The 12,980-nt window shown below is 39.6% G+C and overlaps 1 protein-coding gene and 1 non-coding gene across 5 annotated transcripts in view; one reads left to right on the top strand and one right to left on the bottom strand.

Annotated features, from left to right (window-relative positions):
* Positions 1 to 12,980, bottom strand: part of TSGA10 (testis specific 10) — a 132,313-nt gene that overhangs the window by 54,699 nt on the left and 64,634 nt on the right. For all 4 annotated transcript variants that reach the window (XM_062208772.1, XM_062208771.1, XM_062208770.1 and 1 more), the window contains 2 exons: positions 7,386 to 7,501; positions 3,567 to 3,721 (listed from right to left, as the gene is read on the bottom strand). In XM_062208772.1, the coding sequence (XP_062064756.1) occupies positions 3,567 to 3,721; positions 7,386 to 7,501 (271 nt within the window). The remainder of the gene's footprint in view (positions 1 to 3,566; positions 3,722 to 7,385; positions 7,502 to 12,980) is intronic.
* LOC133773086 (small nucleolar RNA SNORA70) lies at positions 10,505 to 10,643 on the top strand. The gene has a single exon (XR_009867872.1). It is a non-coding gene; the product is annotated as a small nucleolar RNA SNORA70 (small nucleolar RNA).

The following is a 12,980-nucleotide window of genomic DNA, read 5'->3' on the forward strand; positions in this document are numbered from 1 at the left end:
ATAAAATTTGGTGTAGAAAAAAAGGTATAAAGCAGTAAACCATTTACATTCTCCTTTAGCCAAGATCTTGTGAGGGAGTAGAATTAGTGGGGTCGGTCAATGTTGAAGAGTTTGGATATCTTAGTATCTTCACTACCATTGTCATATCACCTTTTAAAACTTGAACTGAGCCTGAATTAGTCTAAACCATAAGCAAACATTTAGAGCTAACCTTAAGCCTAAAAAACATAGTATAGAAATCATTTTTTCACTAAATAATGACTAGATTTTACCCTGCCCTTTGAATTTTCAAATCCTGAATAACCAGGTAAAAAGATGAAAAATCAAAATTATATTTCTCAGTTCTGCTTCTGTCTTTTTACAGACAGAATTTGTTTTTTGTGTGTGCCCACTACCTTCCTTTATCCATGTATTTCTTTCCAGGGTATTTTTAGCTATTCTTTCTCCCTGTGTTTTCTGATAGGGTGGTGGAAATTCCACACCTGGTAGTAATGGATATTGGAGTATAGCTAAAATACCCACTTACAAAACCAGTTACACTCCTTTAAGGACAAGCCAGTGGAGGAAAAACCCAAAACCAAAATATCTCATAAAGCAGAATGTTTACATATTGAAGTGAAATGTAAATTAATATATTTTTAAACAAATTCTGAAGGATGAAGTGAATTTTTAGTGGCTCTAAAAATGTATTACCTGATTAAGCTTAAAATATACTTTGAATGTCTAAAAGTAATTTTTTCTTTATCAATAAAAGTGCACCTTGAAAGTAAGACTCTTGGCCGGCACCGCGGCTCAGTAGGCTAATCCTCCACCTTGCGGCGCCAGCACACCGGGTTCTAGTCCTGGTCGGGGCGCCGGATTCTATCCCGGTTGCCCCTCTTCCAGGCCAGCTCTCTGCTATGGCCCGGGAAGGCAGTGGAGGATGGCCCAACTCCTTGAGCCCTGCACCCGCATGGGAGACCAGGAGAAGCACCTGGCTCCTGGCTCTGGATCAGCGAGATGCGCTGGCCGCAGCGGCCATTGGAGGGTGAACCAACGGCAAAAAGGAAGACCTTTCTATCTCTCTCTCTCTCTCACTATCCACTCTCCCTGTCAAAAAAATAAAATAAAATTTATAAAAAAAAAAAAAAAGAAAGACTCTCTAGGAAGATTGCAAAGTATCCAGGACAACAAAATTAATGGACAGAATTCAATAATATATCTTCCTAGTCTATTTTTCTCTTAATATGACCCTGGTACCATTTCTCAAATTTACCATCATGAAACATTCCCATACAACCTCAGAATGCTTGTCCAACTGGGGATATATATTCAAGTTAACTGTTAAAATTCAGCCTGGACAGGATGGTCATAAATGTATTCAGAAAAAATTAACTGAAATTTTACACAAATAATTCTGGCTCATCTTCCTCAAAATTCTATGGACATGCTGCTGAGTTTTCTAATTGTAATTGATAGCAAGCAGTAAAACATATTCCAAAGCTTTGGTGAGCAGAAAAATTTCACCTCATTCACTATACCTTATCACACCATACCACTTGCCATACCAATTTATTTCTATACTCTCTATAATCAATTGTAAAGTAGTACTACTTTTCACTGAAGGGCATTTGTTAGTTCAGCTCTGAGATATTACAGAAGATATTTGACTTTCTAACACTGTTTTAAAAGTTGTTTTCCCATCAGAGGGTGGATGTGTTCATTTATGCAAATTCTTTGTGAGCTGGACTGAAACAGTATTCCTGCTGCAAGAAAGACACTGTTGGTACAGCAGCAGAACGAAGGCAGCATTCACGTACCAGATATGGCAGAGGGAAGTGAGATTCAAAAAGATGTGAAGAATCACCTAGTGCTAGTGTTTTAAACAGAAATCATGCTGAATTCAAAAATGTTTTTAAGATAAGGAGAAGCAAAATTCTACCTAAAAATCATAAAATTTCAAAAATAATCAATGAGCCTTATTAACAAGTTAGCTAGTATTTACTATCTCATACCTTTGATGACCTTCAGTTAGGCCCATGATACCAAATCTACTAGCCTCAGTTTAATTTCCTCTCCAAATCTAAAAGTCAAAATCCTATGAATATTTTACCTGTATGTACCAAAGACAGTTCAGACTTAGCATGCCAATAATCTTCCTTGCTATACCTGTTTTCCTATGTTTAGAAACTATCCATGTAGTTTCCTAAAGAAAATACATCTTGTCAATTTTACTTCTTTAATAGATCTATTTCTTTCTTTCTCTGATTCTGCCACCTTTCTGATACATGTCTCACCACTGTTCTCTTAACTGGTGTCATTGTCACTATTTTCATTTACCTATCAGCCATCTTTAGGTGGATTTACAAGTACAATATATTTGATCTATAATAAAAATCTGATGTTAACATTTAATTTGCATTATTTCAAAGACCCTCCTCTATATTCATAATAAAGTCCACACTCCACATCACATGTATTATTATGATGTTTTTCTATCTCATCTCTTTTGTTCTTCTGTACCTCTCTCTTTGCAATCTAATCTCTGGCCATACTAAACTATCAGGTAGTGTTGCTGAATTCTTTCATGAAAGCCACTGGGCTCTTATGTTAGCTGCTTGACCTGTCTGGATCACATTTCTCACTGTCCTCTCCCCCTAAAACTTTTCCTGGTTAACCTGTAGTCATTTTCCAGGGCATTACTTTCTGGAAGGCTTCCCAAATCTTCCTCCTCTCCTGATTCGTTCTAGGGCTGATCCTGTTCAGGTGTGTTTCTGCCAAGCCCTAACAACACACTGTGCACATGTCTATCACAGCAGCATCTTCATTTATCTCTCCCCGTTATACCATAGGTCCACTCACCCTCAGTTTGTAATATAATATCTAAAGCATGTCAAAAGATGCTCATAAATGGATGGAAATTAATAATTGGTTCCCACAGAGTGGATAAAGATTTTATTCCAATGATGCTGCCTTTGCCAAGAGATTTGTGAAAAACAGGTTTGGAATTGCCTTCAGAATCAGTGTATGAACTGGAAAAGAAACACCCTGTTAGAAACACCCTTTCTTTTACAAGCAAGAGAAAGAAAGAGAGAGAGAGAGAGAGAGAGAGAGAGAGAGAGAGAGGGAGGGAGAGGGAGGGAGGGAGGGAGGAAGAGAATCCATGTGATATATTCTCAAAAGCAGAGGATAATGTAGAATGTGTTTCTAGTTCTGAATACAATCAGAAAGGCAGTTTCAATGGAATAAACATATTGCCTTCCAAGTTGACTACATGAAAACGTTTTTAAGAAGTAATCACTCTTCCTACTTTATTGTCATGCTTTACATTTTGATATTAGAACTGGTAATTATCAGTGAATGGTAGTCAAAGATTCATCACAGAAAATGTTGCCTAGTGGATTGGCACACATATTTCTAAGAATGCCTTAAAATACTCTTAAGTAAGATTTAAAATTTTTAGCTCTCTAGAAAAGACTGAGAAAATCCTACTGTTTTATTTAGATTTGAGCTCTTTTAGACCAGTTTATAAACATTTAAATATTTCACTTAAACATTTCTTATAAACCACAGGTCTCAGAACATACTTTCATTGCCAAACTTTCTCCAAGGGATGCAATATTCTCAGATTTTTTATCCAAACATGCTTGCAGGCATTCCTTTTCTTTAGCCATATCATTGAGAGTTGCACCAAGAATGCTGATTTCTTCTCGTTGTGCAATACTTTGCCTCGTAAAATTATCTAAATATGTAATCATAAAGATGTAGTTTTAATCAAGACAAAACTTTTTTTTCCAGTGCAAGCAGATTTAAATACTTTTCCAAATGGATTCTCCCATGTTATACTCAACAGTTAAAAACAACAATACTATATTCTGAATAATGGCTTTAGAGGACAGTGGTTGGGGTTCCCATGTGATAAGCTGGAGTACCTGGAGTCAACACTTGGCCCTACTCCCGACTCGAGCTTCCTGCTGATGCAGATTGCGGGAGGCAGCCATAATGGCTCAAGAAAGTGAGTTCCTGGGGCCAGCTCCGCAGCGCAGTAGGTTAATCCTCTGCCTGTGGTGCCGGCATCCCATATGGGTGCCAGTTCTAGTCCCGGCTGCCCCTCTTCCAAAATCCAGCTCTCTGCTGTGGCCTGGGAAAGCAGTAGAAGATGGCCCAACTCCTTGGGCCCCTGCACTCACATGGGAGATCAGGAAGAATCACCTGACTCCTGGCTTCAGATCAGCACAGCTCTGGGGAGTGAATCAACGGAAGGAAGAGCTTTCTCTCTGTCTCTCCCTCTCACTATCTGTAACTCTACCTCTCAAATAAATAGAATCCTAAAAAAAAAAAAAAAAGAAAGAAAGAAAGAAAGCGAGTTCCTGCCCCTGCCATCCATGTGGGAGACCTGGTTTGGGTTCCCAGTTTCCAGCTTTGGTCTGAGCCAAGAGCTGTTGCTGCCATTTGTGGAGCGAAACAGTGATTGGGAGCTCTCTCCCTCTCTGTCTCTCAAATAGATAAATAATTTTTAAAATTCTACCTTTAAAAAGAAAAAGGTGGCTTTTTTGTGATTAAAAAAGCTACAATGAGTCATAAAGTTCTAAATGATTCATAAATGTTAAAGCACACTTTATATTTATGAATTATGATAGCAAATGAAAACTCTTAATCACAAGTTCTCAAAGTAGATTTACATGTGTGGCAGGGGGAAAATGGGCAGATGAAGTAGGTAGAATATCAAAATGACCTGTGGGCTTTACCACCCTAATTTCCTCTTTGCTCCCTCTAGCCTAGAATGACTATTGTATGTAAAGTTAGTCAATAACAGAATTTAATATTCAAGCAAGTAATCTTCAGAGTCAAATGTCTTCTAACAGTCTGATTTTTCTAAAGTAACATTACAAAAAATTCTATTAAAAAACCATCCAGGAAACCTGAATCAACTCGTGAGTACTCTGGCAAGCCTATGTCCATACTGAGGTCTAAATGTTTGGTAAAGAACAGTGGTTTTCAAACTGTGGTTTTTAAACAAATATCAACATCACCTGGGAAGGCAAATCCTTAGGCACCTACCCCAGACTCACTGAATCAGAAATTCTTGAGGGGATGCACAGCAATTTATTTTGAACTCCCTCCCCAACAGTGATTCTAATGGACAATAAGGCTTAAGAATCAGTGGTCTTGGGGCTGGTGCTGTGGCACAGCGGGTTAACGCCCTGGCCTGAAGCGCTGGCATCCCATATGGGCACCGGTTCTAGTCCCAGCTGCTCCTCTTCCAATCCAGCTCTCTGCTGTGGCCTGGGAAAGCAGTAGAAGATGGCCCAAGTTCTTGGGCCCCTGCACCCGCATGGGAGACCCAGAAAAAGCTCCTGGCTCCTGATCGGCGCAGCTGCGGCCATTGCAGTCATCTGGGGAGTGAACCAGTGGATGAAAGACCTCTCTCTCTGTCTCTACCTCTCTCTATAACTCTGTCTGTCAAATAAAAAAAAACTTTTTTTTTAAAGAATCAGTGGTCTAGACCAGAGGCACTAAGGTATCAGAATTACCCAGGGAAATTGGTAAAGATAAAAAAGTCTGGCCCCATCCTACTTCACGACTCTGGCTCCGGGGATCCTTGTTAGCTGTCCAGGTAATTCTGACACACACCAAAGTTTAAGGACCACTGGCCTAGAGCACTGTAAGAAGGCCCATACTTCTAGGTTAATCCCCGCCAAAGGCATCTAGCTGTAGCTCTTAAAGAAGTAATATCACAATCATAATGCCAACAGTAGGTTCTAAATAGTACTTGACAGTGCATCGTATCTCTTTTTTGCAGGCAATACTGCCCTCATTGTAAAATATATGCTTCAGATGTTCTTATATCTGAATTCATTCCTGTTAGCAATCAATCACTAAAATAGCTTAGCAGTGGCAATTTAAAAACAAAATCCACCTCACATTCCACTCAAGCTACCACTCTATTTTCTTGCAACCCTTTAACAGACAAACTTCCTTTCAGTATCCATTTCATTTCCCATTCATTCCTCAATCCACTCTATCTTCCACAGCCAACCCTCCATTCAAACTTTTTGTTTGTTATCAAAACTTCCAATGTGCTAAATACAATCCATATTTCTGTACCCTCATCTTATTTCATTCTCAAAAGTGTCTGACAATTGATCTCTGTAAAATACTTCCTTGCCTTCCAAAACACTCACTTCTGGGTTTTCTTCCTACGTCTTTGGTCTCTTCTTACCCAGTTCTGGATCCTCTTCTCATTCTCTATATTTTCTCAAGGTGATTTCATGGTTTTAAAATATCAAATATAGGGGCCGGAGTTGTGGTGTAGAAGGTTAAGCCTCCACCTGCAGTGCTGGCATCCTATATTGGCACCAGTTTGTTTCCCGGCTGCTCCACTTCCGATCCAGCTCCCTGCTAATGCTCCTAGGAGAGCAGCAGAAGGTGGCCCAAGTGCTTGGACTCCTGTACCCACGTGGGAAACCCAGATGAGGTTCCTGAGTCCTGGATTTGGCCTGGCCTAGCCCCTGGCTATTGTGGCCATTTGGGGAGTGAACCAGTGGATGGAAGATTTCTCTCTCTCTCTCTCTCTCTCTCTCTCTCTCCTTCTCTCTCTGTATTTCTGCCTTTCAAATATATAAATTTTCTGCAAAAAAATTCATTTATATGCTTATGTGTCCCAAAGAGATATCTTTGGTGTAGACTTATTTTCTGAAGCACAAACTTATATATTCAATTGCTTACCTTACATTTTTACTTAAATTTAAAATATAAAAAAAAGAATTCTCCTTTGATATTACTTTCACATTTCTTTTAAAATATTTCCTGTATTCATAAATAGCAATTCCATCTACCTAATGGTTTGTGTCAGACATTTTTGAACTTAAATAATAGCAGATGTTAAAAATACTTCCTGTGCTCTAAAATAGGTTCTTTTATAGCCCTGACAAAATTTTACCTTAAAGGAAGATTATGACCAAATTTTATTAGATCAATGGTAAGAAACCTAACTAAGAGACTTCATAAAAGTAATTTTCTCTATAAACCCAATATCAGAGACACAGCCAAACATATGTATACTTTTCACTAGAACTAATATAGATGCACTGTGTTTTACTACAATAGCTATGAACAAGCTGTAATATCATTCAAAAATTATAAATTTAAAAGTAATCATTATAATTTTACAGTGTTGCCCCTTTGTCTAGCTATTTCTTTACTGATAAATTTTAAATCATTAACAAGTATCTGTGGTCCTAAATCTAAGTAAAAAAATTATATTACAAAAAATTTATTCATAAACTTTCAAGTGAAGTACTTGTTTCCAACTTTATTTATATTATAACTGAAGAAAAGAAAATGTATTTTCATACTAGTCTTAAGAAAAAAATAAATGTAACATAAGAAGGAAAAAAACTCACCAATTTTTTCATCCAAGCACATAATTTTCTCCTGAGTAAGTTGTAGCTCATATTTTTTCTTAGCAAGGTGTCGCTGAGTATCAGAAAGATCTTTTTCTGTGTTCTCATATAAAAGTCTGCGAATATTTTAATAAAGCTAATTCTGAAATTTTTATGTTAACTTTTAGTGTATTTAAATATAAAAACTTCCAAGGATATTAATATACCTTTCCCTCTTTTTAATGTTTTCATTTTAAAATCAGACAATAGGAAATTTGGAAAACAAATGTTTAAAAGAGATCCTTAATCTACCACTCCAATATCAGTTACTTCTAGCAGTTTTTTTGCTATACACATTTTAAAGTTAACGTACTATAAATTTACATTTTTAACCTTCATTTCATCATTAATATTTTAGTATTAGTAACATGACATGAGTGAGAGCAATCTACTTTTAAGCAGATGTAACCATTTAACCCCCTATTATTAGATATTCAGGGTTCATTTTACTTTTTCACTTTTATTAATCTCTATAATTAACAGAATTCCATTAATTCCACAAATGCTTATTAAGTGGCTAGTATGTACCTAGCACTAGGTGTTGAGGAAGCTGTGGTGAACCAGGTTGGTATTGGCACCACACTCATGGAGTTCATTGTTAAGACAAGTAAACAGAATTTAATTTCTGGAAACATAGAAGAAGACTAAACAATCTGAACATTCTCTCACCATAAAAGCCATATTGAGTAAAAACATAATCATCCTTCTAAATGTACAGCAAAACTTGTATGGATTTGCACATAAATCCCCTTACAAATCAGACTAAGACTGTGAACTGATGTTAAATAACTAGGATGGGGGTCTGTCTGTCTCAGTAACCTAGGTTTTTTATGCTTTCACTCAGAAACAGAATGTGAGGCCTTGCAGCACAAGGAATAGAAATAAAATGTCACACATAAAATGACTGAGGGCTACACTGTTAGTGGAAAGGCCAGACCTTTTAAATTGTTGCTAGCCTCAGAGAAATAAAAAGCACTTCCCCAGAATCACTAAACTTAAGTAAAAAAAATCAAAATAAAATTTGGTTCCAGGTTGTTCACATAATTTAAAACACTTGACCTGCACTCAACCCAGGCACAGGACTAAATCCCAGATAAATGCCTTTAAAAATGATGTCACAGTTCGGCCAGCACCGTGGCTTAACAGGCTAATCCTCCGCCTTGCAGCGCCAGCATACCAGGTTCTAGTCCCGGTTGGGGCGCCGGATTCTATCCCGGTTGCCCCTCTTCCAGGCCAGCTCTCTGCTATGGCCCGGGAAGGCAGTGGAGGATGGCTCAAGTGCTTGGGCCCTGCACCTGCATGGGAGACCAGGAGAAGCACCTGGCTCCTGGCTCTGGATCAGCGAGATGCGCTGGCTGCAGCGGCCATTGGAGGGTGAACCGGCGGTAAAAAGGAAGACCTTTCTCTCTGTCCCTCTCTCTCTCACTATCCACTCTGCCTGTTAAAAAAAAAAAAATGATGTCACAATTCAAAATTACAAAACACACTAAGAAATGATACCACCTACTACCTGGGGTAAAAGGTACATGGATTTCTTTGCATACTTCTGTGACTTCCTATGACTTAGCAAATAATTTACAGTACTGAAAACAGATTTCCAAATCTGAGACAGGTCTTGTTGTGCAGCAGGTTAAGCAGCTGTGTGGGATGCCCAAATCCAAATCAGAGTGCCTGGTTTTATTTATTTATTTAATTTTTATTTATTTTGACAGGCAGAGTGGATAGTGAGAGAGAGACAGAGAGAAAGGTCTTCCTTTTTGCCGTTGGTTCACCCTCCAATGGCCGCTGCAGCCGGTGCATCGCGCCAATCCGAAGCCAGGAGCCAGGTACTTCTGGTCTCCCATGCGGGTGCAGGGCCCAAGGACTTGGGCCATCCTCCACTGCCTTCCCGGGCCATAGCAGAGAGCTGGCCTGGAAGAGGGGCAACCGGGATAGAATCCGGCGCCCCAACCGGGACTAGAACCCGGGGTGCCGGCGCCGCAAGGTGGAGGATTAACCTGTTAAGCCGCGGCGCCGGCCAAATCAGAGTGCCTGGTTTTAGTCCCAGCTATTCTGCACTTCAGATCCAGCTACCTGCTCATGTTCCTGGGAGGCAGCAGATAGAGCCCAAGTACTTGGTTTCCTGACCCTGCACAGGTGAGACCCAGGTGGAATTCCTGGCTCCTGGCTTTGGCTATCTGGGGAGTGAACCAGAGGATGGAAAGTAACTTCTCTGTCTCTCCCTCTGTCACTCTGCTTTTCAAATAAATAATCATTTAAAAAAATTTTTTTAGATCCATGTACAACTAAGCCAATTAAATAAAATTATCTAGGAGCAGGAATTAGGCATCAGCGTTTTTTTTTTTAAGCTCCTTGTTTGATTCCATTTTGCAGCCAAAGTTGTTAAGGTATGCCACCTAACATCTCTCTCTCTCTCTCTTTTTTTTTTTTTTTTTTTTGGACAGGCAGAGTGGATAGTGAGAGAGACAGAGAGAAAGGTCTTCCTTTTTACCGCTGGTTCACCCTCCAATGGCCGCTGCGGCCAGCGCATCTCGCTGATCCGAAGCCAGGAGCCAGGTGCTTCTCCTGGTCTCCCATGCGGGTGCAGGGCCCAAGCACTTGGGCCATCCTCCACTGCCTTCCCGGGCCATAGCAGAGAGCTGGCCTGGAAGAGGGGCAACCGGGACAGAATCCGGCGCCCCAACTGGGACTAGAACCTGGTGTGCTGGCGCCGCAAGGCGGAGGATTAGCCTGTTAAGCCATAGCGCCGGCCCCTAACATCTCTTCACCTAGGAGGGCAAAAGGTGAAACACTTGTAACAGAGAAGGTGTTACATGACGTAAAAGTCATTGTGGTTTTATGGCATCTGGGTCACTGCCTTCTCAGGACTGTTCTATCCACATACGTTGGCAAAACCTTTCGGTATACACTGTGGCTACTCTTGCGCTGTTAAACTGCATTACCAATGTTTTCCAAAACAACAATAAGATCCCTGCAGAACACTGCAGAACCACTTAATAAGAAAAAAAGAAAATGCAAAACTATATGCATTCATAAGTCATCAAATCAGATCATTAAATCATTGATCTAAACAATAACTTCTGCAGCCAAGGAAGCGGAACAGGCTCCTTTCCATGCAGAGGCGCAGTGTGCAGTGGCTGTAAAGAGCAACCTTGTCGAAGTGTATGCGGCCTGTTGCTTGTACTTGTTACCCTAAGTTTAGAACTCTTGGAGACAGCCCCTTTCAATGAACCTTCATGAGTCTTGCCTTGTGCTGCCTCCAATCTAGGCTCTACATAGGTTTGTGGGGAGCTTTTAGAAAGCCCCAGGGCATGGTGGCCAGAGTTCACATCGGCTAAGTCATTATGTTCATCCAAACTAAATTGCAGATCAAGGAACGTACAACTGAAGCCTTGTGCAGGAGCAAGTTCAAGTGTCCAGGCTACCAGAAGATCGACATCTCAAGGAAGTGGGGCTTTACCAACATTAATTAGGGTGGATTTGGAGACTCTGTGGCTGAAAAATGGCTCCCGGATGGCTGCAGGTTCAAATACATCCTCAATCATGGTCCCTTTGGCAAGTTGTGGCTTCTGCACTGATAAGGGCTTACACTGTGCTGTCCCTCCTTAACCATGTCACTCAATAAATTCTGCTTCCTGTCCAAAAATCAGTAACTAAATCCTAAAACAGGCATTCAAGAAAGAGAAACTTTAGAAATAGTTTCTGGTAGCTTCTCTTGCAGAAACTTGCAACTCAAATGTCAGAAAACAGATGTAAAACATCCTCCCAGATGTATTTATAAATTGCTTTTACCAAATCCCAAAGGGGAAGCTCTTTTCCATGCTCATGTTTGGGCTTACAACCAGCATCTCTGTGTAGCCTGGGTAGCAGGTGTTTGTCACTACAGAAAGCAGATCAGTAGTTGCTTGGAACTAGGGAATGCCAATCAGCAAAAGGGCACTAGGGAGCCCTCTGGAGCACTGGAAATGTTCTATCTTAATTGTGGCAGTAGTTACTTGGGTGTAAACATTTGTCAGAAATCACTGCACTATTCTTTTAAATGGTGTGTAAATCACACACCAATAAAGCTGGTTAAAGATAATGAAGATAAAATAAGTGCAAGATTCATTATAAAGCTACAGTAATCAAGATATATTGTGGTACTGTATAAAAACAGAGAAATAGCTCAATAGAAACAGGCTCTATAAATAAAATCAAACTTATTAAATTTATTCATTTTCAAGAAAGGTGTGAAAGGTATCCATTCAATAGGGAAAAGAAAATCTTTTAAATAAATGTTCATAGAAAAACTAAATATTCATACAGAAAAAAATGAACCATGGCCCCTATCATACCTCAAATTAAAAATAATTCAAGAAGTATCAATAACCTACAGTAGCCTCTAGAAATTTTAAGCCTCTGGAAAATATGTAATATTTCAAAAACAGCATCAGCAAAGACTTTCCAAGATAGTAAAAATTACAAACTATTTAAAAAGATATTAAAAACAACTTATCAGAACTAAAAACTTCTCATTAAAAAAACAAGCCAATCAAAAACATAAAGCAAGCCACAGACTGGGAAAAAACTGATAACACATGTTTAAGAAAAAGGGCTCCTATCTACAATAATTTCTACAAATAAAAGATAAGCAAACAAAAAATGCACAGAAGAACTGAACATAAAGTTCACAAAAGACATACAAATGGCACACCAAAATGCACCAAACATCATTTGCAATTAATAAAATACAGATTAAAACCACAAAGAAATAACACTTGATGTTCAATAGAATGGGTAGAATCAGAGAATGACAACAGCTAATGTTGACAAGGATGTGGAGCAAATGAAACACACAACCTATCTCAAGTTGGGTTCTGTAACAGCCTTAAGAACTAGATAATATATAGTATGTGGGGGCCGGTGCTGTGGTGTAGCGGGTAAAGCCGCCGCCTGCAGTGCCGGCATCCCTTATGGGAGCCGGTTTGAGCCCCAGCTGCTCCACTTCACTTCTGATCCAGCTCTCTGCTATGGCCTGGGAAAGCAGTGGAAGATGGCCCAAGTCCTGGGCCTCTGCACCCACATGGAAGACCTGGAAGAAGCTCCTGGATCCTGGCTCTAGATCAGTACAGCTCTGGCCATTGCAGCCAACTGGGGAGTGAACCAGCGGATGGAAGACCTCTCTCTCTCTCTCTTTCTCTGTCTCTCTCCTTTTCTTTCTGTGTAACTTGGCTTTCAAATAAATTAATTAATTAAATATATATATATAGTAAGTGAGAGACCATTTTCTCAGTTCCCTTAAGAAGAATACAAAGCTAGTACAAGAAATCTTGAATCACAGAGAGATGGTAATTTATTACAGACAATGGATACTTTAGTGGATTAGGCTCTCTGAGTTCCTACTATGAAGGGCTGCATTATACACTTTTATTGGGACTGTAAAATCATACAATCACCATGGGAAACATTTTGGTCATTTTTTTTTTTTTGACAGGTAGAGTTATATAGACAGTGAGAGAGAGAGAGAGAGAGAGAGAGAGAGAGAGAAAGGTCTTCCTTTTTCCATTGGTTCATTCC

This window comes from Lepus europaeus, chromosome 13, assembly GCF_033115175.1.
Source record: "Lepus europaeus isolate LE1 chromosome 13, mLepTim1.pri, whole genome shotgun sequence".
Taxonomy (NCBI): Eukaryota; Metazoa; Chordata; class Mammalia; order Lagomorpha; family Leporidae; genus Lepus; species Lepus europaeus.